This window comes from Gouania willdenowi, chromosome 1 (genome assembly GCF_900634775.1).
Source record: "Gouania willdenowi chromosome 1, fGouWil2.1, whole genome shotgun sequence".
Lineage (NCBI taxonomy): Eukaryota > Metazoa > Chordata > Actinopteri > Blenniiformes > Gobiesocidae > Gouania > Gouania willdenowi.
Window position 1 is genome coordinate 41,116,798 of NC_041044.1, and position 27,233 is coordinate 41,144,030.

Consider the following 27,233-nt stretch of genomic DNA (forward strand, 5'->3'; position numbering starts at 1 on the left):
CATATTCTTATGAGTCCAAAAGGATTTTTGTGACTTTTGGCACAAAGTGTGTTGTATTGAGTCAATCTGAGCCACAGCAGCATTAATCAAAGCCTGAGATGTTCTCAGATCTTCTGCCAGTGTCAGGATCCAAAGCATTTAAACCACATTATTCTAAAGAAGTGATATTCAATTTTACTGCTTTAAAAGGCATGCGCTGCCCCCTAGTGGCTAAACCTGCTCACACACCATCAGTTTCCTGGATTAACAAAAACACACCAATTGTATTTTTATTTTTAATACAGAAAGCATTGAAAGCAGGGAAAATGATAATACTTTTTTCGGAAAAAACAGAGGAAAATAGCTTTAGTTTCAGTGCTTAAGACTATGAGGTTCCCCAACCATGTGTACATGGAGCGTACAGAGACAAACTGCAGATTGGTTGTAGAGTAACTTCAAACACTTCACTGGTAAACACCTCAATAAGGCAAGTGCTACAGCGAGAGAATGGGTTGACTGTCGCTTTGCGTTTACTGCTTGGAGAAAAAGGCTTTGCTTTTGTCCACATCTGGGATGATTGTGTCACTGCCGGGTTTCCAACCAGCGGGACAAACTGGAGAGGGAGGGAGAGAGAGAGAGAGAGAGCGAGAGAGTTTACTTTACCACAACATTGAGAGATACTGAACAGAGGAATGTCTGCTAAAGCTGGGTACACACGCACACTAACAATCAGACCAAATTATTTATGTTTTATAAGATTATCCTGTAGTCTGAGGTGTGTTTAGACCAGTGGTTCTATAACTTCAAACAAAGGTGAACTTTCCAGCCCCACCTGCACCCATAGCTCCCCAAATAATACATAATGAATCTTTTCATTTCTGCTAAATTTTTAGGCTTCTTATTACTGTCTGTGTGTGTAGGCATTTTGTATAGTGTTAATGATCTTTATTGGGCATTTCAAGTCCTAGTGGGACAATAAAACCAGTTAATTTCAATAGAAATATGACCTGTATGGTCAAATGTTTGAAACTAAAGACATTTCCGAGGGCTCTGCTGTTGTCAGCCTGTGAAATTAGCTTTGGTTTTTCTGTACTGTGACATTGTGGTGGACTTGACTTCCTGTTTCTGACAATTTCTTCTGTTCTTGGGATGCATCCAAACAGTCCCTCCTATTTCCTTTCCTATCCAGTTTTCCATAACACAGTGGATGACGACGGGGTTAAGGAAAGGTGTTAAGACAGGAGTTAGGAAATGGCGATCACGTTTGTTTTGACAATCAGATGCACTTCCACTAGTAGGAGTGTGACGATATATCGATACGGCGATATAGTCGTGATATTTTTTCGCACGATCGAATATCAATATGCTCACGCTAAGTAGCAATTTTTTTTCTTTCCACTTTTAAACCTTTTCTGCTTTTTCACTAAAATGTGCAGGTAGGTTTTCACAGAAATCTTGTCACTGTTTGTTGAAGGAAACAATATTTTATTTACTGGAATTTTGCACTATAATGGTGTCACTGGTAAAAAGCACTATTGGAGATACTTATTTATTTACATTGGTATGTTGACACTTATTTACAGAAATATTGCACTAAAATAGTGTCACACTTCATTGGACACTTTTTCAATTTATTGTCTTTCAGAGATATAAAATAAAAAGTATTTTTTCACTTAATCTTTTTTTTTTTCTTATGTCATAGATTATCGTAGATTGATATCTGACCAATATATCGATAATCGCAGTATCATCATATCATGAGATAATTGTTATGGTGAGCTTTGTATCGCGTATCGTATCGCGAGGTACCCAGAGGTTCCCACCCCTATCCACTAAGTGATGTAATAATCTGACGGCTGCGAAAGTTAGCGACGTTTGCTGTGTTGAAAAAAATGCAAATTTACTAAAAGCAGATTTTTTATACACATATATATATATATATATATATATACAGGTATATATATATTTAACATACACCTTCCGCTGATATAATCTAAAATATCCTAAGGTCTGAATGTAAATCAAAGGAAAAGAGGCTACGAGGAACAAAAGATGAAACTAAAAGAACGTCACATTGAGAATGGTTCCTCACACTCACCTTCCACTCAGAAATATGTATTAGGTTGAATAAAACATAATGTGGCTAAAAATTAGGGATGCAACAATATTCTATATTTTACCGAACCGTTCAATACACCCTGTTCGGTTGAATGCACAACGGCAAAAAACGGTATTTTCGGTACGTTTCCCCATCACAAAACGTTTCCAAAACTTTGTGCAGGCGCGCATGCTGTGTGAACCCCTCAGGAGCACAGGCATGAGAGCAGCACAATGATCAGGTTCAGTGCCATGTGCTGCTCATGCCACCTTCAGAGCCAATCACAACGGCCCTGAATTTCCTCGGAGCGCTGTGTTCCACTCACCCTCTCCGTGTTTGTCAGTGTGCTGGAAGGCCTGGACCAGACGCAGAGTCTCATCCACGGAGCGACCGACGGGCAGGTCGTTGATGGTGATTTGTCTTAAGATGCCCTTGTCGTCGATGACAAACAAACCCCTGAGATGTCCACAAAGTGTTTGTTACAGTGTTGCTGCTTAAACAGACCTGGCTTTATTAAAGATGTCATGAAAATGTGTCTGACCTGTAGGAGATGCCTTCATCCTCCTTCAGCACACCATAATCTCTGGAGATGGACTTTGTGAGGTCTGCCACCAGGGGGATTTTCATGGTACCCAGACCTCCCTGCTTCCGTGGGGTGTTGACCCTACACAAACAAAATAATTCAATCAAATACATTCCTTTTACAAGCTTAAAGCACATCAACAACAAGTCATTCTCTGTAGCAAGGGGCATCAGTTCATGTGTTTGTCATGTATTGGGGTCATGCTGGGCCAACACTTTTATATTAATCACACCCAGGGGTGCTGCCAGAGTTGTTGGGCCCCATGAAAAGAAATCTTACTGGTCCCAGGCCGGTGGGAAATTTTGATACCGTTTTACTTAAACCTATGCATTTTCATTGTATTTTCGACTATCATTAATTGGTAGGGGAAGCACTGAAAATATAATTAAATTCATTTAGATTCAATTATTTGCTCTATTTTCCAAAACAATTGTTCTTAAAAACATATGCATACAGTATGTTAAATTTTATGGAAATATTCTTTTTTTTTGGGGATTTTAGCAAAAAGTAAAACATTAAAAAAAAACCTAAATATTCTGGCTACATTTTGTATTTTCAGGCTTTTATTGTTAAAATCGTTCTAAAACAGGATTCAGCGACATTGGAACATTTACTCTGATATGTTTTGACTGTCAGTCTTCCTCAGAGGCATCAGGTGATCGCTTTGATATATCCTTTTGAGTTATTTATGGGCGTGGCCAACTTGACAGTTTTGTCAGGCTGACCACGCCCCCTGTCATCTTAGGTGTGGGAGAAGGAAAATGTGAACCGCAAACGCACGTCAAACACAGGTGCGCAGTTTGCCCGCAGCAGTGGATCTATTTACATAACCCACGTATCAAATATAAGGACGTTCTTGTGCATAAAAAGGATTGATTTAACAGTGGATTATTTCATTCCCTCTCTGCTCTGAGGACAGAGCACTGTGCGCTAACAGCTAAAGCGCAAAACTTTTTTTGCGGCGCAGCACACATTCACACAGCTTTTGCTGGACATAGAATTATGTTTAGGCATTAAATACATTATGTTGATATTTTTCTATTTTTTTGAATTAGATTTATATTTGGGAAAGTGAAAGTATAGAATACAGTGGTTTGACATTGTGTGTGGTGTTTCAATTAGGAAAAAATAGACAAACGTTCTCTTAATCAGCATTTTTAGGTTGAAAAACACTACTTTAAACTTTTCTGCTAAACAAATTTTAATAAATAAATAAATACTGAACCCAAATGTTAAAAATCACACCTTAAGACACAAAAATTCATAATTCATCCTACCCAGGAGTTAACTTGGTACATTTACACACCAAAAAAAAAAGAAAAAAATACTGCATTACAACTTGGCAACAACATAAATAAAAATGTGAACTTCGCTCTGAAGACACAGGAGCAGTAATTTAACACTTATCAATGCAATACAGTGTAGCAGTGCAGCAGCAGATAATGTGGGCTGGGTTCTCCTTAGGGACTGAAATAACTTCACTAACAGTTGATAACGGCCACTGAGGAAGCTTTAGAAACTCATCCCTTCACCTCAAGCACAGAAGTGTATATTTACCTTACATTATATTAATTATATATTAGGGCTGAACGATTTTGGAAAAAAAATTTAATTGAGATTTTTTTCCTCAATATCGCAATTTAAAATGCGATTATTTTTTCAAGGGCCTCTTGTCATGTATTTTTCAATGACCACAAGCAATAAACCTCTTCAACATTAGGGATGGATGTACTACTACTCTTATCGATCCGGTGCTTTATAGATACCTTAATTTTTGTGAATGGAAAAAAACAAAAAAAAACAAATAATGAACATCAATCTGTTTATTTTTAAACAAAATGAGTGAAAAACACAAAAGAAACAGTTCTAAATAAAACACTATAAATGTATAAATAAAACAGTAAAAAAAATACCATATAAAAAAACTTTAATATTAACAAAACACTAAACCAACTGAACAATACAAATATGCAAATCAAGCATAACTTAATGGAAAATTGTTCAAAAGGAGAATTAGTGAGCTGTGCCTCTGATGCTGCTGCTGCACTGGCTCGTGACAACGAGGCAAACTATGTTGATTTATCCCTGTTTTGCCGTATTAACTCAACGTTTTAGCTGTAAGATAATATATGATCGCAAGTCACTGCTCCAACTAAACGCTGCCGGCAGCCAAGGATCGGTAACGGTCAAAGTGCGGGGAAACCTACGCAGTCTAGGACTGCTACGCCGAGACGACCCGGCGTCCCACAAAGCAGTGGGCTTTCCTGCGAGGACTCGCCGCCACTGGAGCAGACAGAGGCGGTGCGACAGACGGCAGAAAGCGTGGCTGCTGTGGAGAACCCTGCACGGCGCGCGTACACAACTTCTCTGCTTCGGCACACACTTTTCTGACTCAAAATCACAATAGCCGCGTTTTACTGTAGTGTGCAGTTTTTTTGGCTGAAAACAATAAATGTGTAGACAGTCATGAAGCGAGGTGAAGAGTCAGTCAACTCTGCATGCGGGTTTTTAAGGAGGACTGACGGGCAGCACGGCAGTGTCAACGCTTGAGGATTAATGCTACCTTAAAAATATCGGTAACAGGGCCGATAAGGATGTAGCTTGTCGGTCCAAAAAAATCTAATAAATAATCGCAGCCTTTGCGATTAGAAAATAGCATTTTATGATATCGTGAGAATATTGCAAAAGCGATTAATCGTTTAGCACCTTATATTAATCATATTACTTTTATTATATACCTACACACCTATATTACATCTTACATTATATATATATTATATTTTATTAGAATTAAATATACTGTTTTTCTTATATTATGTGTGTGTATTAATTATCTACTTAGTTATTCTTACCAAGCCAGGTGACTGAAATGAGAGTCCACTGAGCAGCCGATGACCTCGCACCCAATTTTGCGAAACTCCTCACAGCGGTCGCTGAACGCAATGATCTCAGTGGGACACACGAAGGTGAAGTCCAGTGGGTAGAAGAAAAAAATCACGTACTTCCCTAAAAAACACAGCAGCGTATAAATAAATGAGTGACACGACGTCCCTGAAGTCGTCTCAATGACAGAGAGTGAAGGGATGAGAGCTGGTAGTAGTTGTTACCTTTGTACTCTGACAGTTGGATTTCTTTAAACTGCCCGTCCACCACAGCAGTGGATTTGAAGTTTGGGGCAGGTTTGCCAATCATTGCATTTCCAGCTGACATGGTGTTAGTGGCAAGTTACTGAAGGAGACGAAGCAAAGAAAGTATCACTTTATTTTACGATTCAAAGTCAAGCCAGTCGGACTAATTATTCATTTTATCTGCAGGACCCCTGCTTTTTTTCTTCAACAAAAATTAACTTAAATTAACTCTGCAGGGACAAGAATATCAAATATTTGTTGACAAACTTTTTAAGAATGGACAAATACTGCATTTGCCAAGTGGGCTCATGTAGGTACTTACTACTTTATCAAACTCACTGACTATGAATCTAGGCAACATTAAATACAGCATTCTTGAATTTATTGTGTGCAACATTTTTTCATTCTACATGTTTTCTTAAGGTTTATGTACTTTAAATGCAGCTTGTACACTTTTTTTATTGCAGATTTTAAAGGTAGTCTGCAACTCTTACAAAAGTGACTTTTTGTCATATTAGCTAAAGCTGTCACTATGTAAGGACAGCTTTACGTCAAACTAGAAGTTTGTGTGAAATAAAACAGTCTCATTGAGTCCCGCCCCCTGCTGCTCCTGCAGCCTTTGGCATATTACCAGAATGCACCGCAACTGAGCAAAAATAACCAATCAGATTGTGTTTGACAGCTGTTGCTCACAGGCCCCGTCCCTTTCCCGGGGCTGTAGCACCGTCTTTTTTACAGTGTATGGTCTGGAGAAGTAGAAGATGGAATTGGTGACTTTTCTGCTTGAAAGGTAATTACTGCTGCTTGATTTACATTATGTTTGATGTGTAATTGTTACACTAGAACTCTAGTGCATGTGTTCATGTGCTCACAGCAGCCTCCGTGTGAGCTGCTGTAAGTGACACTGTGTTGTTGCTGCTGCTGCTGCTGTGGTGTGTGCACATTGAGAGACAGAGAGAAGCGCTGCAGTAATATGCTTTTAACAGAGCATGTTACATTACTGTGATGTTGCTGTCTGGCTAATGTTAGCTTGTTAGCTCCTCTGAGGGAGGGACTTTGGAAAGTTTGGAAGCAGGGCAAGAAAGTAGGGGGGAGAGAGGAATCTGAGAGTTGCGGACTGCACCTTTAAAATAAGAAAGTTCCTTATGGTTCAGGCTTTGAGGCCACAGAACTCATAAGAACACATCAAAAAGATCAGCAGACGCTTCTGAGGAATGCTGATAGGTGACAGTTGAAACACGGCAGAAGATCAAAGTAAACTTCATGAAAAACTAACATTATTTCACATGCAGCATTATGGGAACAAAGTTTTTTTCTAAAAATTACTTCCATAGCTGGAAAACTTAAAGGTACCATTTTGCATTATCTGCATAGATAAACAATATGATCTGTTTAAAAACAAACAGACACACATTCCTTCTTTGCCGTTTGGAGGAATTTCTGGGTCAGAAGTTACTGCTTAAAATCCAAGCCAGGAATATTTACTGCAGCATTCTGATTATCACTTCCACTCCATTTTAAAGGGAACATTTAGAATTAGACGCAAGGACTGATTAAGTGCTAGCATTAGCATACTGCCTCTAAACTACATTGTTACGGGTTAGTTTGCACTGTAGTATATCAGGATTGTGTTTGTTTATTCCTAAAAGGTGTGTGAAGGAGAGCGGCTCTCACTGGGTAATACCGTTTACACACAGTCCAGTATCTCTGTACACCTTGAAATGGATTAGCCTTTAGTCCAGGGATTAACCTGTCTAGGGTTCATACTGTACTGATAAAAGCAGGGGGCCCCAAATAAGGAGCAGTTGTATCTAAAGTGGGCCTCAGATATGGGGCAGGGGGAATAAAAAGATTAATTCCAACATTATTATTGTGCAGTTGTTTGCACTTCCAACTGATATTGTAGGAATTTAGAAAAAAATTAAGTTATTTCAACTATTTGTTGTTAGAAATGACTGCAATAATGTCAATAATTTTATTCCCATTACTTAAATTATCTGTGTGATATTATGTAATATTATCTTAACATGCTCGAAAGTATGGAAGCAGATTTATTTGGGTTAATTATGATAAAGAAAATAATTTTAGGCTAATAAAATCAAAACGTCAAGAAAAAAAAAGCAAAATATGATGTTGAGAAAACGCGAGTAAAAAAAACACGAGATTAAAGTAAAAATAATAATAATAATTAAAAAAAAACTCAAAACACAATATTGCGCGAAAAGTCGAAGGTTTGCTAATAAAGTAAAATGTACGGAGGCTGCCGTTTGTTGTCCTATGGTGAATTGGCCCTCGTCAGTTTCTGTAGATTTGACTTTATTAGCAAACCTTCAACTTTTAGCACGATATTGTATTCTATATTTCGACTTTAAACATCGTTTTTCCGACTTAAATCCCGACATTAAATTTCAACATTATTATTGATATGATTTCATTCTTAATCAAAAGACACTTAAATGTCCCATCGATGCAGTTTTTTTCTGAGGCAGTGTTCAGCTGAAAGTCACATGCAAGTCATCATCAGGAGCTGAGAACAATAGTCCATTAGCAGGCTTATATAACCCAGGTCTGCACGGCTCAACATGTAGGAATGTATCCTTAAATCATGGTGTGCAAACCTTAAAAACGCTTTTACACATTAATAATCTAAAAAAGAAAAAAAAAAAAAAAACGATTAAAACAAAGAAAGAAAGACATCCAAGTTACGACGGTCAAATATTTGCTGTAAACTTGCTCATTTTCGGTTACAAAACGCAGTCCAAGGACTTGTGCGTTTACCATTCCAACTGCAATCGCTTTTACAACCTTTTTCTGGGCAGCTTGGTTCATTTAAACCCACTTTTACATGGACAGAGTTTATCCCTGTGAAAATTATTATAATTATTAGGTTTTCCTTGGAAAAAAAAGCTGAGCTGCAGCAACTGGGACAAAGAAAGATGCAGAAACACTTGCAGCAGCTGCAGATAACGCTCTACTTAAACCCGCTCAAGTGGTTAATTTAATGCGAAACCCATATATTAAAGTGGATAATAATGACTAGCAGACATTAACGCAGAACTCTGGAGGTGATTTCACCTTACCTTTAGAACAGAAATGGTGGGGGAGCAACGGGCAGGTCTGAGGCCAGCAAGAGGAATCCAAAAAGATCGATAGGAGGGTGGGTGGCGTAAAGAGCAGCGAGGTACGGGTGGTACCCGGATATGAAAGATTATACTTTCAAAGTAAAAGCTAGGTCCTGTTTCAATCATAAATAATGTAATGAGTTTGGGAAGGTATGCAACAGAAGACCCACATAACCTCGAAATACTTAAAACAGATAGGTTAACAAAATAATGTATGGAGTTTGGGAATCATCTTTCCTGCTATCTCGTTGTAGGATGTTTATTTTGAAAGACTGGCCGCCTTGCCAAAGCTACGACTTCCGGGTAGCAAACGATACCGAAGCACTGATGTTGTACGAACACACAATGACCCGAAATTGAGGTAAAACATTATAATTTTATGGAGCATTCGGTTATTTTGGTCTGTTGTTCACCCATGCTGCGTTTGTATTTTGTTCCTCTTCCATTTAATTGAATGTTTTTCGGCTAGCATGCTAACGTTAGCGTCCACAACATAACAAAAGAAAGGGGAAGAAGGTGGACGCAATTGTGGTTAACATTATAAAACAAGCAGTGTTGTTTGAAGATTATTCAACTGTTTTTTTTATTATTTTGTTGCTAAAGTGCAAATGAGCGTCTTCAGAAATTCGTAAGTGTAATTTAACCAGATTTGTATTGTGGCCGTGGCTATGGATACGTTAAACATATATGTAGACTGCCAATCTATGCATACAGGCCCTCATTGGCCAATTTAGGTCACGTGATAGGTGCACCACGTAACTTAAAGTTCCGTCAGTTGTATTTTAGCTCATATTTATTTTTAGCTACCTCGCTAACCCTTTTTTTTAGCCCTATCCCTAAAATAAAAAAATATATAAACACAGGCACATTATGCTTATGTAGAAAAGGTCCGGAAAACTTACCCATAGTCCCCGTGGGTGGGCTATTGATAAGTTTCTGTCTCAATAGACACTTCTTTGTATTATCGTGATACCTCAATGACGATATGTATGCTAAGATTCAATTAAAGCCTATTGATGTTTATTTATTTATTTATTGTACCAATTGGTCAGAAAATCACAACTATCAGCTTAATACTATGATTAAAACAGCTCTGTCTCTTTAAGGACTTATCTAATCAGACATTTGAAGGTGTGCTGTGGTATTTGACCAATAGAAGTTAGTAGATCATGATGATGATGATCATGTGCATTACTGCGTTCCAAATTAATTTTAATTCCGAGTTTCCCAAGAATAATTTCGAACCCCCCCCAGAAGCACACTAAAGCTGAGTATCTCCATTAAAGCTGCAGTATGTAAGTTTTTCGGTTTTGAAAAAAAGCGGAGGGAGGATTCTACTTACTGCAGTTTTAATTTGCCACTTTTGAAAGTTCGAAAACCATTTTAAGTGAGAAAGTGACCAAGTAGAATATCTAGTTGTGGTCATTTGACCCATAAAATTAGCAAAAACACATTTCACTCTGACATTTCAGAGATTTTCTGAGACCCTCTCATTGGGTCCTATTCCCTGGTCTGAACTTAAGTGCTTTTTTACACGCTTCTCATGCGCGTATTCTTCGTACCAGGTTCCTGACATGCCTACCCCGCGTAAATCATCCAAAAAGGATGTTAGAAAAAGGCCATCACGTTTGTTTTGACAATCAGTTGCACTTCCACTAGGTTACGTACTAATCTGACGGCTGCGAAGGTTAGTGACGTCTGTCGTGGTAAAAAAACTACACATTTCCGAAAATGGACTACTTACTAAAAGTGCATTTATAACACTTTCCCTGATATAATCTCAAAAAGCACACGGTTTGAATGTAAATCAAAGGAAAAGAGGCTACAAGGAACAAAAGTGAAACTAAAAGAATGTTACTTTGAGAATGGTTGCTCACATTCATCACCTTCCACTCAGAATAATGAATTATGTTGAATAAAACACAATGTGGCTAAAAATGTCTCTGATCCCTTTTTGTAGAACCACAGAGTGCCCTGTTTTGTCAGTTATAATCTGATAATATAATTAAGTAATAATAATAATATGGCTGCATACAATAAGATATGGGTTTTCTATTATTTAAAGTTGTTCAAGGCATGTTATTGCATTGGTAAATTACATAATCTCCGTCCCTTGTCGATCATCGTGAGTTTCCGTACGCGCTCGGGAGTGCGTGTCTCTTTAAATCTTGTCACCTTAAGGAATCGTGGGTCAGTATTATCTCGTCTCCTTTGGTAAAGGATGCATCAGTGTTTCCTAGGCTAAAGGAGGTTATAAAGGAACCATTGAGCCGTCCTTTCCTTAGCTTAAAGAGATTTCGAACGCCTTTTATCATGGCCACCACTTAAACACGTCTGGGGGTCAAGTAGCAGTGGATAGAAAAGGAGATATGAGGGAATATTTGGACACAGCCAAGGAGTGGATGGCACGGATAAAATTTAATGAAATGTAACACATTTTGTCCCGTTTAGAACTGGTAAATGTGAACATGTTAGAAACACTGATGGTCTTGTGTGACTCCCCCCACCCCCGTGACCGTGACAGTGTCTGTTTGGATAGATTGGCTTAGTTTACCTCAATTCATTCTCCCAGGTGAAATATCTGCGCTGATGAGACCTGGACTAATTGACTGTCTATTGAAAGCTGCACCACAAGTGTTAGCAATGTTATACTAAAACTGTCACAGCAGCTGTTTAGACTGTGACAGTAAGAGCTGTTCCAAGAAAGTGGAGGTTGCTGCAAATGACAGGCGGTTTAAAACCTGCGTCCCTCAGACAGGGATCCTAATAGATAGTTTCACTAAAGTGTCAACATTTCATGTGAACTTTAACTTTAATTTCTTAGTTTAAAACTAACTAAACTGCATTTTAGTGTTTATAATAATTATATAATAGTATTATATTTGATTTATAATTAATTGTTAGTAAAAATAAATTTGAAAGTGCAACAGAAGAAAAGAAAAGAAATACATTTGTTAAAAATCATGGAGTTTCAGAGGAGGGGGGCAGCTGAGCAGAAAGCTTGGTCACCCATAGTCTGCATTAGGGCTGCTCAATTATAGAAAACATTATAATCATGATTATTTTAGTCGTAATTGAAATCACGATTATTCAAACGATTATTTGTCAACCAAAAAGTTTTCTATTATTTATACAAAAACATATTCTTTAAACATAAATAAAATCCTTCAACATTAAAATCAAGTATGTTCACTTTTGCACTAAACAAAACACTTGTTGCACGTGATGTGTCTTTGCTCTAGGTCTTCATCATCAAACCCAAAGTGTTCCTATAGAAGAGAATTTGACTTAACACTTGTTTACCAAGTGTTTTTGCTGCGTTTCTCCTGCCATGTTTCAAGACCATTAGCAACAACTTTCCTCATGTTAGCTTGCAGGCTAGCTTTAGCTTTGAGGGGGCGGGGCGGAGGGGAGGAGCTTGCATGTGTGTGGATTAAACAACTCAAAGTTAGTATTAATAACGTGTGTGCCAAGCTTTCTTATTTGTAGATGTCCGAAATAACGGGTTTGTTTTTATTTAGCGAATAAAACATTATGTTTTGTATTTATTTTTTTAATAATCTTTTTTTTTTTTTTTTTTTTCAATTATGTTATTTGTGTAATCATTGGGTGTAATAATCAAAATCGTAATCTAATTTCGATTAATGGAGCAGCCCTAGTTTGCATGCATTTGATTTTTGTAATTTTCACTGCTGTTACTATTGCCTGTATGCTTAGTATCTAAAGTCATAATCAAAAAAATAACAGATTCTTTAACAAAAACAAAAAAAAACTTTTTTTACCTTTCAAAAACTTCCTAAGATTTATAGTAGTTGAAAAGGAAGTTGTTTTTTGTTGACTGGGAAGTGTCTAAGTATTGGTGTGTTAAAAAGAATCTGTGATGCATTGCAATGATAATGACCACTGTCTGTAATTTTTGAATCCCAACAGCTGTTAATCTGAGACATCTGGAACATATGTTTGGTGTGGAAGAGGCGTCTTAGCCTCACTCATCTCAGCGCTCCCTTTGTACTGCTTTATCAGCATTTCCCAGAGAGAGTGTCGACACAAAGAGTCTAAGTCCAAGACACCGTCTTTAATTTAAGAGACCTCAAACACCTGCTACATGTCAGGTGATCCAGTCATGACAACGTCCCCAAAAGTGGATCATCAGGCGTCTCCAGCCAGAAGAAAAGAGTCCACATCATTATCTTCTGCTAAACCTCTGTGGGCGCCACTAGAGACCGACGCACCAATCACCTTAGGTATGGATAACGTTCACTGGTTGGTTAACAATGTTTTATAGTAAAAACAAATTCAGAAACCTCTCAATGAAATGGAATATAATTAGGGGTGTAAGGATACAACAATTTGAATCCCGATTTAAAAAAAAAAAAAAAAAGAGAGAGAGAGATTAGTGAACATACAGATGCTTATTCATTAATTTTTTTTATTAATATATTTTCTTCTTATAACCTAACAAATTGTTTGAACTGTTTGAACTCAAACCAAAATAAACTGCACATTTCTTCATTTATCACCAGGAAAAGTTGAACAAAAACATGCTTTTTTAATAAAAAAAAAAAAAAAGAAACGTATAAAATACAAATGTAAGAAAAGTTTGCTTATGTCCCTGCCTTAGAATTTACATATTTTTCTCAGTTTGTGCGTGTGTGCGTTTGGACGTTATGCGCTAAATCAGGTGATGTGTCGTTTATATTAGCGCGAGAAAGACGCTCAAATGAATAATTCATGTGCGCACACGGATGGGAAAAGTGTCTAGTTGAAACGGGTTTGGGCAGTGTTCTGTCGGGCTCGGGTCTGGTCTCCGACGTGATGACAATAGTGCAACAAGCGTAGATCTTTTTCTCTTAACGGAGCCAGCAGAGGAAAATGACATGTAGTACGGGACAGACTTGGTTTTAAAGCCTCTTGTTGTGTTTTCAACGATGTATCCAGGTATTTTAAAACAGAGCAGAGCAGCAGCGCTTAAAGTCTTTTCTGTGGCGGGCGCCATGTTTGACACTGCTTGGCACCGGAAATATAATGTTCTTTCTGTACGGCTCTGATTGGCTCGGTTTCTTTTGAACTGAGGAAGTGAGCAGAAACTGCTGCAATACCATACTCACTTTCTTACAAAAAGTAAGGAAGTGGGTGTGGCTTATCACCCGGCTACTTCTCCCACCGTTGCGTTTGGTTCAGCCAAAGCGAGCAGCACTAAAACAGTCCCAGCACCCCCTATTGTTTAAGCAGAGTATCAAAGCACATACTGTGCTGGATTGATTTTAATACACTCTTATTTGCATCGATTTTTAACCGATTTAAGATGTATTCTTACATTCCTAAATATAATGTTTTTCATTGACCTGTTCTTCTCTGCTTTCAGACACTGGTCATGAGGTTCATGTCTGCCAGCTTTGTGGCTGCTGGTATGAGACGCTTCAGGGTTTGTCCAGCCATGCTCGCTATCACCTGCGTGAGATGGGCATCCCTGACGGCGACGTCAAGGGCAACCCCGTCGACTTCCTCCATAAAATCATGGAAGACGGAGAGCAGAAGTTTGTTGGCGCTAAGCAGCAGGAGAAGAAGCTCGCACCCGACTGCTCTGCAAGATCGTCCCTTAAACGTTCCTCCATGCAGTCCGCTCCACCTCAGTCGTCCAGCAAACGACCTAAACCCTCAGAGGACTTCACCTGCATTCTGTGCGGCGAGAGGTTTGAGAACAAAAAGGGCCTGGGCAGCCACGCACGCTCCCACCTGCGTCACATCGGCGTGAGCGACATCGTAGGGAGGAGTTCTGCAGTGGAAGCAGTTCAGGAGCTGGTCAACAGTGGGATGTTGGAGCCTGTTCGCCTTCCCAAAACAAAAACTGGAACCATTTCATCCATGGCATCATCACCAGTTCCTTCTTCTCCCACCGCACAGGCTCGACCCTCAGCTTCACGCCAACCCTGGACCTCGCTCTCCTCATCGTCTCTCTCTGCAGGCCACACAAAGTCCTCTCAGGCTCCTTCCAACAAAGCTCCAAAGGCCAAGAAAGGCTTTCGGTTAGCAGTGGATCCTCTTCACAGGAAACCAAAACCAGAACCGTTAGAGATGGAAGTGTCTGCACATCCACCTACAACCAGCAGCTCTCCCATTCAGTCACCTGGTGCCTCTGAAAGTCACGCTGACTCAGGTAAGGCAGAGATTTCCCCAATCTGGTTTTTTCTTCATGAATTTTTATGCCTCATGTGTAAGAGATTGGTTAGTTATAGGGGTGTGCCATTTAAGGAACCTCATGATTTGATTCGATTACAATTTGATTATTCAACATAGTTCACGATTTTTGATGTATCTTTTTTTTTTTCCCCATTTAGGTTTTTGTTCCCCTCACTTTGTGGCTATTTCATACTTTTAACCAAGGTATATGTGTCAGTATCCATTAATTAAAGTATCCAAACAGATGTATCACCATTATCTTTATTCATGTCAAATCACCAAATCCAACAGTAATCATATAAAAAAATATATAACAATATAGAAATAACTAAAATATTAGCTTATTCAACTAATTCATTACACAGACCAAGAGTGAAGTGGCCTAAATCTGCACATAGGAGAGGGAGGAAGCAGTAATCGTACCCAAGCTCAGGCTTGATCACCTTGTAGCTGGCCACCTTTGATGAGGGTGTCTAGTATTAAAAAAGGCCGAAACAAAGGAACACAACTGAATCTGATGATGCGTCCTAAATTTACATCCTTCCCATATCGGCTCCCACGCAACTCTCAAATCTTTTGACACAAAGGACGGTTTCACATCATGTTCCGTGTTTAATGATTCTGAATCCGAACCAACGCACAACACACAGTGTATATCATTCAGTAAAAATTAAGACTTCCAAACAAAATCCTCAATGAGCTTCATAAATCAGACAAGAAACTAAACATTTTGCTGCGCACATTTGTATAGGACGAAGGAGGAACTTCCAATTGCATGACTAAGAACATATGGACAATAACCGACATTCAATGATGTTTTGGTGCCGTACATTACGTTTAATCTGATTGGTCAGCTATGATGTGATGCATTTGATTTGTGTTCTAATCATTTCTAGTAAAATTACTGGTTTAGAAATATAGTAAAAAAAAGTACAAGTACCCATAAAAGTTACTCAATTACAGTGACGTGAGTACTTGTAATCTGTTACTTTCACCTCTGGTTACTAACCAACCACGTTGCCTTCCACAGACATGCAGTCTCCACCAACGGTCCTGTGTGACTACTGTGGTCAGCTGTTTGAGACCCGTAAAGCCCTGTCCTGTCACGCCCGAGCCCACCTGAGGCAGCTGGGAATCTCCTGGTCCATTAGAAGCTCTCCACTCGACATCCTCAGAGAGGTGATGATGGAGGAAGGGAAAAAAGAGGCGCTGAATGCCGGAAAAACCTCGTGGACCTCCAGGAAGTCCTCAGACAGCCTCCCGTCTGCATCTGCAGCCTCCAGCTCCTGTGCCTCACCCCTGGACTTCTCCATGAGGGAGAAGTCGCTGCCTTTGAAGGGTAAAGCAGACCTTTTTCTGAATTCTTTGATCATTGCATCATTAAGATTTAAAATGTAGTGAAACAGAAGATGAAAAAAAATTCCAGCTAGTTAATTTTGTCTTCTTTTTTTTTAAACAATTTGTCAGGGGTGTCACACTTTTTTTATTTGAGAGGATAAATGCTGACCAGTTTTGATCTCAAGTGGACCGCAGATTTTAAGTGGAGAAAAAAATAAGATTTTTAACATCATTGTTGTGCTCTAGTTTTCAATATCAGTTCAAGTCACTTAGTTTATTTTTATTTATTTTTTTTTACCAATTTTTGCTATAAACAAAGGGAAAATGGCAAGCCCCTAAAAATATTGCGGAGTTTCATTAACTTGGTGACTTTGAGAGAAATCAACAACTAGATTATTTGGTAATTTACACAATAATTCATTTTTACTTTCTACTGCGGGCCGAATTGGATGCTCTAAAGGGCCCTATTTGGCCCTCGGGGCTTGAGTTTGACATTTGTGCATTATGTTAAGGTTTTATTTATTCAGATTTACTTTGATCCCCTGACATGTTTCGACTGGCAACTGTCAGTCTTCTTCAGAGACGTCTGCTGATAGCTTTGATAACCATAGAGCAATCCAGAGACCTTCATGCAATAGGGGGCGTGGACAGCCTGTCAAGTTTGGCCACAGAAAGAACTCATAAGGATACATCAAAGCGATCAGCACAAGCCTCTAAGGAAGACTGACAGTTGGCAGTCGAAACATGTCAGAAGATCAAAGTAAATTTCAAAGTATATTTCCTGGAAAAAGTTGTCTGAATAAATGAAACCTTAATATATTGTAAAATGTGAGATATTTGATATTTTATTTATTGTTATTATTTAATCATCCATTAGCTTTGGTTGGTTCTTCTTTACAGAGGCTAATTATGTTAAACTAACCTTATCTTTAAACTCAGACTTTGAACATTTAGTTCACTGACCTTTTCAGTCTGAGCACTCATTACTCAACGATTAGTGTCATTGAGCATATTATTTACAAGAGAATATGTAGCCCCCGATTCACAAATGAGAGCCACAGAAGTACGAAGATACATGTCTTTGTAGTGTTTATATTAATATAAGGGTGTAAGAAAAAATTGATTCAGTGATATATCACGATATTTCATTGCGCGATTATCATATCGATCCAAAAACTGTCTAAATCCATTTTTTAATCATGTTTTTTAACGAAAAAACATCAGAATTCTGATTCTTCTGATTCTAGATGTATATGGTTACTTCTTTTTTTAAAATAAGAATTTAAGAACTTAACAGAGTCAGAATCTGTTGTAGAAGCAAAAGTTAAGCTTAGAAGAAAAAAAAGTAATTTAATAATTTAATAAACATACCACTTGTTTTTAATATTTGTATTTGAATTACAGTTAGTTACCATTTTAGTTGTTCTCACATATTTAAAAAAAGAAATTTGTAATTATTAATATCGCGATGCACAATTGTGTATCGTATCGTGAGATTCATGGCAATGCACACCCCTACAATAATATGATATATTCCAACTAAAGTAGTTTAATAATTTTGTCACAATTTGAAAAAAAAAAAAAGTTAAATTGTCAATTAGAATAATGTAATCCACATGGGGGGGGGGGTGGTGGTGGGGGGGTTGTAGGACCTATCAAATAAAAAATTTTTTTAATTTATTTTATTTTTAAAGAAGTTTTGTTTTGTTATGTGTTTAGGTTTTAAATGGTATTTATTTATCCATGAATTGTATGAAACACTTCCAATCATATATGATAAAATATGCAATTGGCTCTCTATGATCAAGTAAATATTTCTGCTATTTCTTTATTTCTTATACACAATTTGAATTTAAGAAACCCATAAAAGTCAGAGTTTTAAAAATCAATTTGAGCAAATTAAAGACAAAACGACAACCGTCTGATTAATTTCTTCCTTTTAGTCGGATCTCATTTGGTTTCTTTGTTATTGTCATAAATGAGCCCAAAAACTAAGGTTATTATTGCATGAGTGTGTACATGAACCTTATGGGAACTTAATGAAAATACAAAGTCTACAAATATGCTTTTCACTCAATTCACTCAATAAAGTTCATTGATAAACATTAAAGATGTAAAAAATCAGTTGGTTAATCCAAATCTAACTCACCAGCTTTAAGTTTGAAATGTATTTTCTAAAAAATAAGTAATAAATTAAGGTAATTATCCTCAACAAAGATATTTAAACAAACTACCTGTTTCCAACAATTGGTGCACTGAGGACCTAGACTTGTATCTGTAATAATAAACTGGTCTTTATGGGGTTCGATTGAGATGTCTACACTTTTTTATCTGATCAGCTGTTGCACACGTCTACGTATGTAACTGTTCCACACACACACACACCTAAACCACTGTGTGTTGTGTAACTCAGAAACATCCTGTGAACTGTGTGGTTTCGACTTTGAGAACCGAAAGGCTCTGGCCAGTCACGCTCGGGCTCACCTCCGACAGCTGGGAATCATCGAGTGGAAGATTGAAGGAGCGTCGTCACCCATCGAGCTGCTCAGTGAGCTGATCCGCAAAGACCCGCTCAAAGTCTCCCAAATAACACATCGCTATCGCATGGGAGACCTCTACATCAAGAAGGTGGGAGCGCAATGGCTTCTGTTTCTGATTAAGGCTGTGTTCCCATAGTCCCTCCTATCTCCTTTCCTAGCCACTTTTCCTTTAGCATTCCAATTCTCTAAAAGCTAAACAAAGGAGGCGCAATGTTTCCTTTATAGGCTTCTTTAGCCTAGGAAACACTGATGCTGACCCACAACTCCTTACGGCGGCATTTAAAGGGGCACGCTTATCAGAGGGTTCCCGGAAACTTACAATGACTGAAAACAGACACTTGGTTGTTCAAGAAAAAGGGATCAGAGACATTTTTAGCCACATTGTTTTATTCAACGTTTTTCATTCACCTAGGAATGCTTTGTTCGGTTGTACATTTGTATGCCTACAACGTGATGTAGGCCTTTATCTTGCATAAATGTAACAATTTCATAAAATCATACTTATTATCCCCCTTCACAAAATGTGGAAGGGAGATATACTGTAGGTTTGAGCTCCATCTACAGTATGTGTGCGTCCCTCCGAGTTAAAGGGGACAGCTTTTCTCAGAAACTGTTTAAGATAGGATAACCAAATTCACAGGGTGTCAATACCTTGATGGAGTTCGAAAATTTTTTTTACTCTGTTCGAGGTATCTTCAAAGGGGACAGCTTTTCTTAGAAACCATTTAAGATAGTTAGTAAATTTATATTCTGATGTGATAATATTTTTTTATGTATACATCTAAGTTCTTAGATTTAGGACATTTAGGAAACGGTTGTGAGTTATAATGACAAACAATTTGGCGGAGGATGTTGATGACTGTGTCATCTTGTTTTAGATTAATGTTGGTTTCTGAGTGGAAGGTCAGTGAGAGCAACCATTCTCAGTGTGATGTTCTTTTAGTTTCACTGTTGTTCCTCGTAGCCTGGAAGCCTCTTTTCCTTTGATTTACATTCAAACCTTGTGATATATAAGATTATATTAGCGGTTAGAGGCACAAAGAAAAGTGTTATAAATGCATTTAGCAGAACATTTTCAGAACTTCACCGCCGTTGGATTATTACATCACCTAGTGGAAGTGCGTTTGATTGTTAAAACAACGTGATGGCCTTTCCCTAACTTCTTTAGGAAGTCTCCTAACCTACTAAAGTGTAGAGGAAAGGAGGTAGGAGGCAATATTTGGGTCCAGCCTTAGAGTCAGAAGTAATCTGTGACTCATTTGGTTGTTATCTAATGAATTGTGACTCACTGTGATTGTCGTTCAGTCTCAGAGAAGCACCGTGTCGCCCTCTCCATCCACCGACTCAGACTCTGTGGCTGGAAGCAGCTTTAAGTCCTTCACCCAGCATCAGCAGCATCAGCAGCAGGAGAACAAGTCTGTGAGGACAGACTCTGGTGCAGCAGCCGGCTCATCCAGGTCGTCACAGGGCGTCACACGGACCATGGTGACGCACAACAGCTCCAGCACACGTTCCCCTAGAGGTGGGAGGTCCTGGTTAAAAAGTATCATTTAAAACAGGGGTTCTCAACCTTTTTTGGGGGGTCGCGAGACACTTGGAGGGGGTCAACAGATCACTTCAAGAAACTAAGAATATTGTTTTTAATGATTTGAGCTAATTTTTGCTTATTTTTACCCTTTTTCTGCAACTACACCAAATTATTTTCAGCACTTTTTGGCCATATTTTTGCTCCTTGCTGCATTACTCCCATTTCTGCCACTTCTCATCTAATTTCAGTGCCTTTTCTGCACACTTTCCACTGTCAAGACTTTTTCAGCAATTATAAATCTTTTCCACATCTTTTCCACCTAATGTCGCATATGTTGATCCATTATTGTCACTTTTAACTTCTTTTCACCATATTTCATACTTATCATTGCCAATTTAACCTAGGGCTGGGCGATATATTGAGATTCAACATATATCGAGTTTGGCTATAAAAAAATTACAATATTGTCTTTATCGATAGATATACATATATATATGTATATTTTATAGCTTATTTTGTATCAAATATACCTGTTTGATACTTCTCAGAACAACATGAAAAGCACAGTTAGATGCATTTCTGAGTGCATTCTAACCCAGACTTTCCCCTAAACAAGCCACACTACAGAACTCACCCACACGTGCTGTCCCTTATAGGAGAAATTGTCAAAAGTGGCTCACATTATACAACTGTTTGTTCATAAATGTGCCTGTGTGGTATTTTGCATCAGTAAATTAACCCCAAAATTTTCTTTTTTGTCAGACTTCATTTGAATTAAAATGATCAAGTTTTATATCGTATATCGCCATTCTGAGAAAAATTATCGAGATAAGAGTTTTGGTTCATATCGCCCAGCTCTAATTTAACCACATTCATGATTTGTCATGCTTATTATTTGCCAGTTTAAAATAATTGTTCCAATATTGACACTTTGAATGTCATGTTGTTTGTTGGTTTTTGTTCATGATCCCAAACTCCGCCCCTCTCTACAAGGGCCTATTTTAGTTTTGGACTTGGACTTGGTTTATATAGCGCTTTATCACCACACTGAAGCAGTCTCAAAGCGTTTTACATATCAGCTCATTCACCCAGTCACGCTCACATTCACACACCAGTGGGACAGGACTGCCATGCAAGGCGCAAGTCGACCACTGGGAGCAACTTAGGGTTCAGTGTCAGGATGTAACTGAAACTGAATTTCCCCTCAAAGATGAATAAAGCATATCAATCAATCAAATGTGGGGGTCCCTGGTCTCTGGAACCTTTATTTTGGGGGTCATGTGCTGAAAAGGTTGAGAACCACTGCAGTCTAAAACCAATACTCTGCATGTTGTCTAACACTTTTTGTCTTTAACTGCAGGTGTCCATCCACCAAAACATGGAACTACAGGACAAACACACCAGCATTCCAACTCCCAGCAGCCACCACGGTCTGGAGGAATCCCTGCTCTATTGCCAAAGCCTCCATTAACTCCACTGGTTAAACTGGTGGGCAAAATCTACTCCCTAAAGTGCAGGTAAGATGACAAAGCACATTTTATTATTATGTTGCTTTTGAACAAAACACAATGGGTATCAAATGCACTGCAAATGCAATATTGTTTGTATTGGTTTAGATTTATTTTACACCTTTTTTGCATCAAAATATTCATTTTTTGCACCCCAACAACTGCAACCCACGCTAACCATAACCCCCAAACCCTTGTTATATCTTGTTTTTATGGTTACCCTAAAACTGCACTCAGTGAAGGCTTTAATACAATATGAAATCATCTACATTTGTGACTTAAATCCTGTTGAATTTTATATTAATTGCAAAAAAATCATTTATTAACAAAATGCAAAAAAATGCAAAAATTGAACAACAGCAAAAAATTTAATTTTGCATATGAAAAAAATAAAATAAAATCAACCAATAATTTTTTTTTTCATTAAAACCAGATTGGTTTTAATAAATGTTGTTTTGTTTGATTTTAGTGGAATGAAAAGAAAAATGTAAAAATTGAGTGCAGGATTGAGTATATTTGATACATTTTATAACTCAGAATTGACATGTCTGCCTTGTTTAATCCATAAACTTCATTTCTAAATTAATCTAAAGAAACATTTTAATTTCATCAGGAAAGAGATTATAAAAACAATTGTGTTTAGAATAAGAGAAAAACTGCAATTAAAGATGTAACTAATAAAACATTAAAAAATCCAGGCTGAGTAAACCAAGGAGTTAAACTATTAAAATTGACATCATCGGTGCACACAATGGGCAAATAAAAGACAATTTCAAACAAAATTTAGCTCATTTATTGTTTTCATTAACCAGTCATGTAACAAAATCCATTTGAATTGGGAAAAAAGGTGTGAGTGAGTGAGTGAGTGAGTGAGTGAGTGAGTGAGTGAGTGCATGGAGCATATTTCTCCCTGACCTGAAACTTTTTTACAAGCATCTGTTATTTTGGACTTATTTAGTAATTACATTTCAAAACATTTATTTTCATTTTATTTTGAAATCAACGTGGGTTACAATGGACAGAGGGTTAGACCGGAGAGGGGGGAGGGCCACCTGATCAGCCGCACTCACCCTGATATACTATCAAAGCTCTCAAGTCTCACTCATTGGATATGAGAGAGACACGCATTTCAACCTGATGTGAGGAGTGGGTGCACGCAGTGGCTAATGCGTGTGCATGTGTGTGAGAATGCACCCATGGAGGAGTCCACGAAGTGGTGTATGCGCGCGGCTGATGCGTATGCGTGTGTGTGCCGGCCTGTCCTCTCTACATGGTACCATAATTACGAAGAGGAAATATTTTACAAGCACCTTAACACCTACAATAAGCAGCACTAACCATAACACACACACACACGCACACACACACACACACACACACAATCTAATGTTAAATGCTAAATAAATAGTTTTATTTGTACAAATGTATGCCTTCTATCAGATTCTACCTAAACCGCCGCATTGGTACAAACTTTATTTATCTATATATCATGCACATGTCCCATAGAATTAAACCAGGGAAATCACACACGCTATTTTATTTTGCACCTGCTAATAAACTCCTTTATAACATTGCTGAGTATGTACACCTCTTTGTACATCCAACCTTCAAACACATACTCATTTGGTCATAATTGACAACTCGACTTAAGCTCCTCCCACAATACATGAATACATACTTCCGATGAGCACTGTACTAGTGAGATTAATATAGACTGATCAAGCATAATTCATTACAGTCTCTAGTGATTAGACTATTTTTCTTAATCTAGTCCCACCAATAATAATAATAATAATACAACAAACCAAACAAAATGTTGTCAAAAAAAGCAACAACAAAAACGACAAGATAATTACTGTATACAAAGAAAGTATCATTAATTAGCCATAGCAAACACTTTAATGATATTCCCTCTGGAGTTAAAAGTGGAGTGAGTAAAGCTTAAGGTGAAATAAGTGGTTGACACACTAGGTTAAAGTCTAAGTGGTAAATGTATTTGTTGCCCTTTTTAAAAGCCCGTTCACGAGTGTGTTTGACGTCACTTCCTGTTGTTGTCTTTAGGTTCTGTGAGGAGGTGTTTGAGGGGCCCCTGGCAGTGCAGGAGCAGTGGATCACACACCTGCAGAAACACATCCTAACGGTGGGATTTAAGGGTAAAACGTCTCTCCCTGCTACTCCTGTGAACGCTCCTGCATTTGTGCAGCCAGTAGCCGTGTAAATAAGTGACTCAAGTGTTGGATGTTTAGATATTTGTTACATGAACTGAACTGAAGGGGGCGACCACGAGCCATTTTAAATCCTCTGTCCGTCTGAATTTTAAATAGATTCAAAATGTGAAACACTGTATTTTTTGTTACTGTGTCATTTAGAAATGAGTTATGTGCGTTTAGTTCCTTTTTTACTCTGTTTTAAAGTAAACACAAAGGTGAGAATATTAGAGTAAACGTTGTTACTGTGACGTCTCCGTCAAGTTGTTGTGCATTTAGGTAAGTCTGCTATAATGTGCAGTGTGTGTGTGTGTGTAGATTTGATATTCCTAATCCATCCAAATGAAACTAAAGGAAGAAAGAGTGATTCACCAGCATCATGACAGACATACAAATACTGTATTTACAGTTATTCCAGTACTGCTTACTGTGTCTGAAGTTTCTCAGTCAATCCAGTCTTTAGTAGAGACGTTTCAGAGCAATTTAATAAATTCTGCTTCTACTGGCATTTGGTGCTAAATATGAGGGTGCTGAGATATTCAATTGAACTTTATTTTATATAGCGCTAATTACAACAAAAGTCATCACAAAGCGCGATCAAAATGTAAATGAACTCATCTGTAGAACACAAAACCAAAGCGTTACTTATGAAAAAACGTGGCCTTTTTTCTCTCTGTTTGTTACTCTTCTACCTTGATTGAATAAAACAAGAACATGTCCTCGTGCCTACTTGTCTGTTGTATATGTCTTTAAACACAGATTGATAAATAAATCAAGTAAACAAAGTCCACCTTGAGTAAGGAGTGAGATTGTTATCATTATATATATATTGTCACTTTTGACCTCTTCTCACCATATTTCATGCTTATTGTTGCCAAATAAACCACATTCACATTTTGTCATGCCCATTATTTGCCAGTTGAAACTAATTGTTCTTACTTTTCTCTGTCACTTTTAAGCCAATATTGGCACTTTGAACCCTTTTTACCACTCTTTTTATCTGTTTTTGCCCACTCTAATTTCTGTTGTGTTTAAAATCCCATTTCACCACCCTTTCCACCATTTTTGGTCACTGATAATGGTTTAGCTGTAGCATGTGATTTAATAAGATTACCAAAGCAGATTATAACAGATGGAGACAATGGGTTCAAATGAGGGTTTTGCCCCTCAAACTGTGGCATGGGAACACAGAGTGGCCAAGGAAAGTGACCATATACGTCAAATTAATTGTGAGTGGAACAGGCAAATAGTTATATTACTCATATTATTATATCACAGCAAACAAATGTTAATGTAAGCAGATTAAGCACAATATGGGAGGCAATTGGGTAGAAAGTTAATGATGTGGGTGTGGGTAGATAATACATTCACGAATAGATGGACAACTAAAATAAGGAAAAAAAAGATAAAAAATGCTTGATTTTTGATTCATTCACTGCAGAAATGTTGACTTGAGTAGAAAAGATCACTTTTCTCCGTGGCTTTTCATTGCGCTTACATCCTTGACATTGCAGCCATCTGTGGGTAAAGCTGTGACAGTTAACACCAGCCCGCCAAACGGGACAGCAACATACTAGTTGCGTTTGTTATTAAAATCTTGAAAATAATGCATCATTCATATCTTAAATGTAAACACTTTCAAAAATAATGTAAAATATTCAAAACATTTTATTAATTGACCTTTGTGCCAGTTTTTTTTTTTTTTTTTTGTTAAAGGTGGTGAATGCAAAGCTTATGTAGGAGAACTAACATCTGAGTCATGTGCTTGAGGATTTATGGTTTGTTCGCTTCTTCCATTTTCACATTTTCCAACTCTTACTGTTAAAGCGTGCGCCATTAATCTTGCGTTGTCTGTATATCGCTCTTTACTGAAGGATCATGCATCACTCAGATAGCTTCGCATTTATTGCATTCATGAATGTCACAGATGCTAGAAATTGGACTTAAAGGTCATTCAGACGTTATTGATGTTGGTGAGTTAAGAAATGCAATTTTTTTTTTATTGATGACGTGAAGCACTTTAGATCTCCAGTGCGTCATCAGATTTTAGAATGGACACTCGTTAGTACGGTGATGTAGGAAAACAGTCAAGGTTTTCTTGCATTTGTCCATCCATCCATTATGGACAGTGTGTCCTCATTACCCTCTCTCTGCTGTGTCCTTATCACCGTTTCTGCGTAACTTTGCTTTCCCTGAGATGTTCTGTAATTTATGACCGTCTCCAGCTCCTGGCAGATGAATCTGGTGGAGTCTGACGTCTTTTTACTATGTGCCAGCCTTGAGGTATTTCATAGTGAGTTATTCCTCCAGACAGGATGTGACCAGGTTACGTCTCAAAGTCATGGTCACCTGATGGTCTGAGATGGCCTGAGGGCTCACTGCAGAGTTTAAAGTGTTGGTGTTTTACTGTCATGGACGTGTTGGAAGGATTATTGAGGAAAGACACAGAGATATAAATTAAGGCACAAACATGTACTTCATGATGTCAAACAAGAAGACAACTTAAATCTAGCTGAGATAAGGTAGAGTACTACATCCAAGCTGAACGTACTAGATGGGTTCAATGTTCAAGCATACCTTTCATCAGGGAATCCAAAGTCCAGTCAATAGCGATTGTAAACGTTAGCTTTCTTTAGCTTTGCATGATAACACCATCATTAGATCCAGGTGTGTTAGAGAAGGAAAACATCTACAACATGCAGGATATATCGTCTCTCCTCAGCACTCCTGCATTAAATAGTGCAGGGAAGGCCATCAGGAGATTGGGCACACCAGTGGAAGTTTTTACTCAATTTGCACGAAACACACACAAAAAAAGAAAAAAAACTATAATTTTGTCAAATAGGCCGAAATCCAATCAGAACTCATCTGTCTGTGTGTATTTACAAACATTAATACCATCCAATATCAGGCTGATCATTGGGAATTTAACCTTTAAAGTGTAATGCTGCGTTCACACCGGACACTTTTTGGCCGTCAAAATCGCGCCTGACGCCCCCAGGTTGGACGCTTGTGCTCAATG

At 38.0% G+C, this 27,233-nt stretch overlaps 2 protein-coding genes across 3 annotated transcripts; one reads left to right on the plus strand and one right to left on the minus strand.

The window, feature by feature from the left end:
- Positions 1-261: 261 nt before the first annotated feature.
- On the minus strand, positions 262-8,978 carry prdx2 (peroxiredoxin 2). Its single transcript, XM_028454247.1, has 6 exons — positions 8,869-8,978; positions 5,768-5,888; positions 5,513-5,666; positions 2,619-2,741; positions 2,403-2,533; positions 262-592 (listed from the first exon to the last, which is right to left on the minus strand). Exons 2-6 carry the CDS (start codon positions 5,868-5,870, stop codon positions 510-512), a joined length of 594 nt encoding a protein of 197 aa, XP_028310048.1. The 5' UTR covers positions 5,871-5,888; positions 8,869-8,978; the 3' UTR covers positions 262-509.
- LOC114467573 (protein Wiz-like) lies at positions 6,528-24,930 on the plus strand. 2 transcript variants are annotated; one of them, XM_028453979.1, is made up of 9 exons: positions 6,562-6,578; positions 9,165-9,271; positions 12,841-13,154; positions 14,276-15,067; positions 16,121-16,429; positions 18,842-19,056; positions 20,274-20,490; positions 21,857-22,013; positions 24,066-24,930. In XM_028453979.1, exons 3-9 carry the CDS (start codon positions 13,016-13,018, stop codon positions 24,220-24,222), a joined length of 1,986 nt encoding a protein of 661 aa, XP_028309780.1. In that variant the 5' UTR covers positions 6,562-6,578; positions 9,165-9,271; positions 12,841-13,015; the 3' UTR covers positions 24,223-24,930. The 2 variants fall into 2 exon arrangements, with proteins under 2 accessions (XP_028309787.1, XP_028309780.1); XM_028453986.1 differs by lacking the exon at positions 9,165-9,271 and having other exon boundaries at positions 6,528-6,578.
- The last annotated feature ends 2,303 nt before the right edge of the window (positions 24,931-27,233 follow it).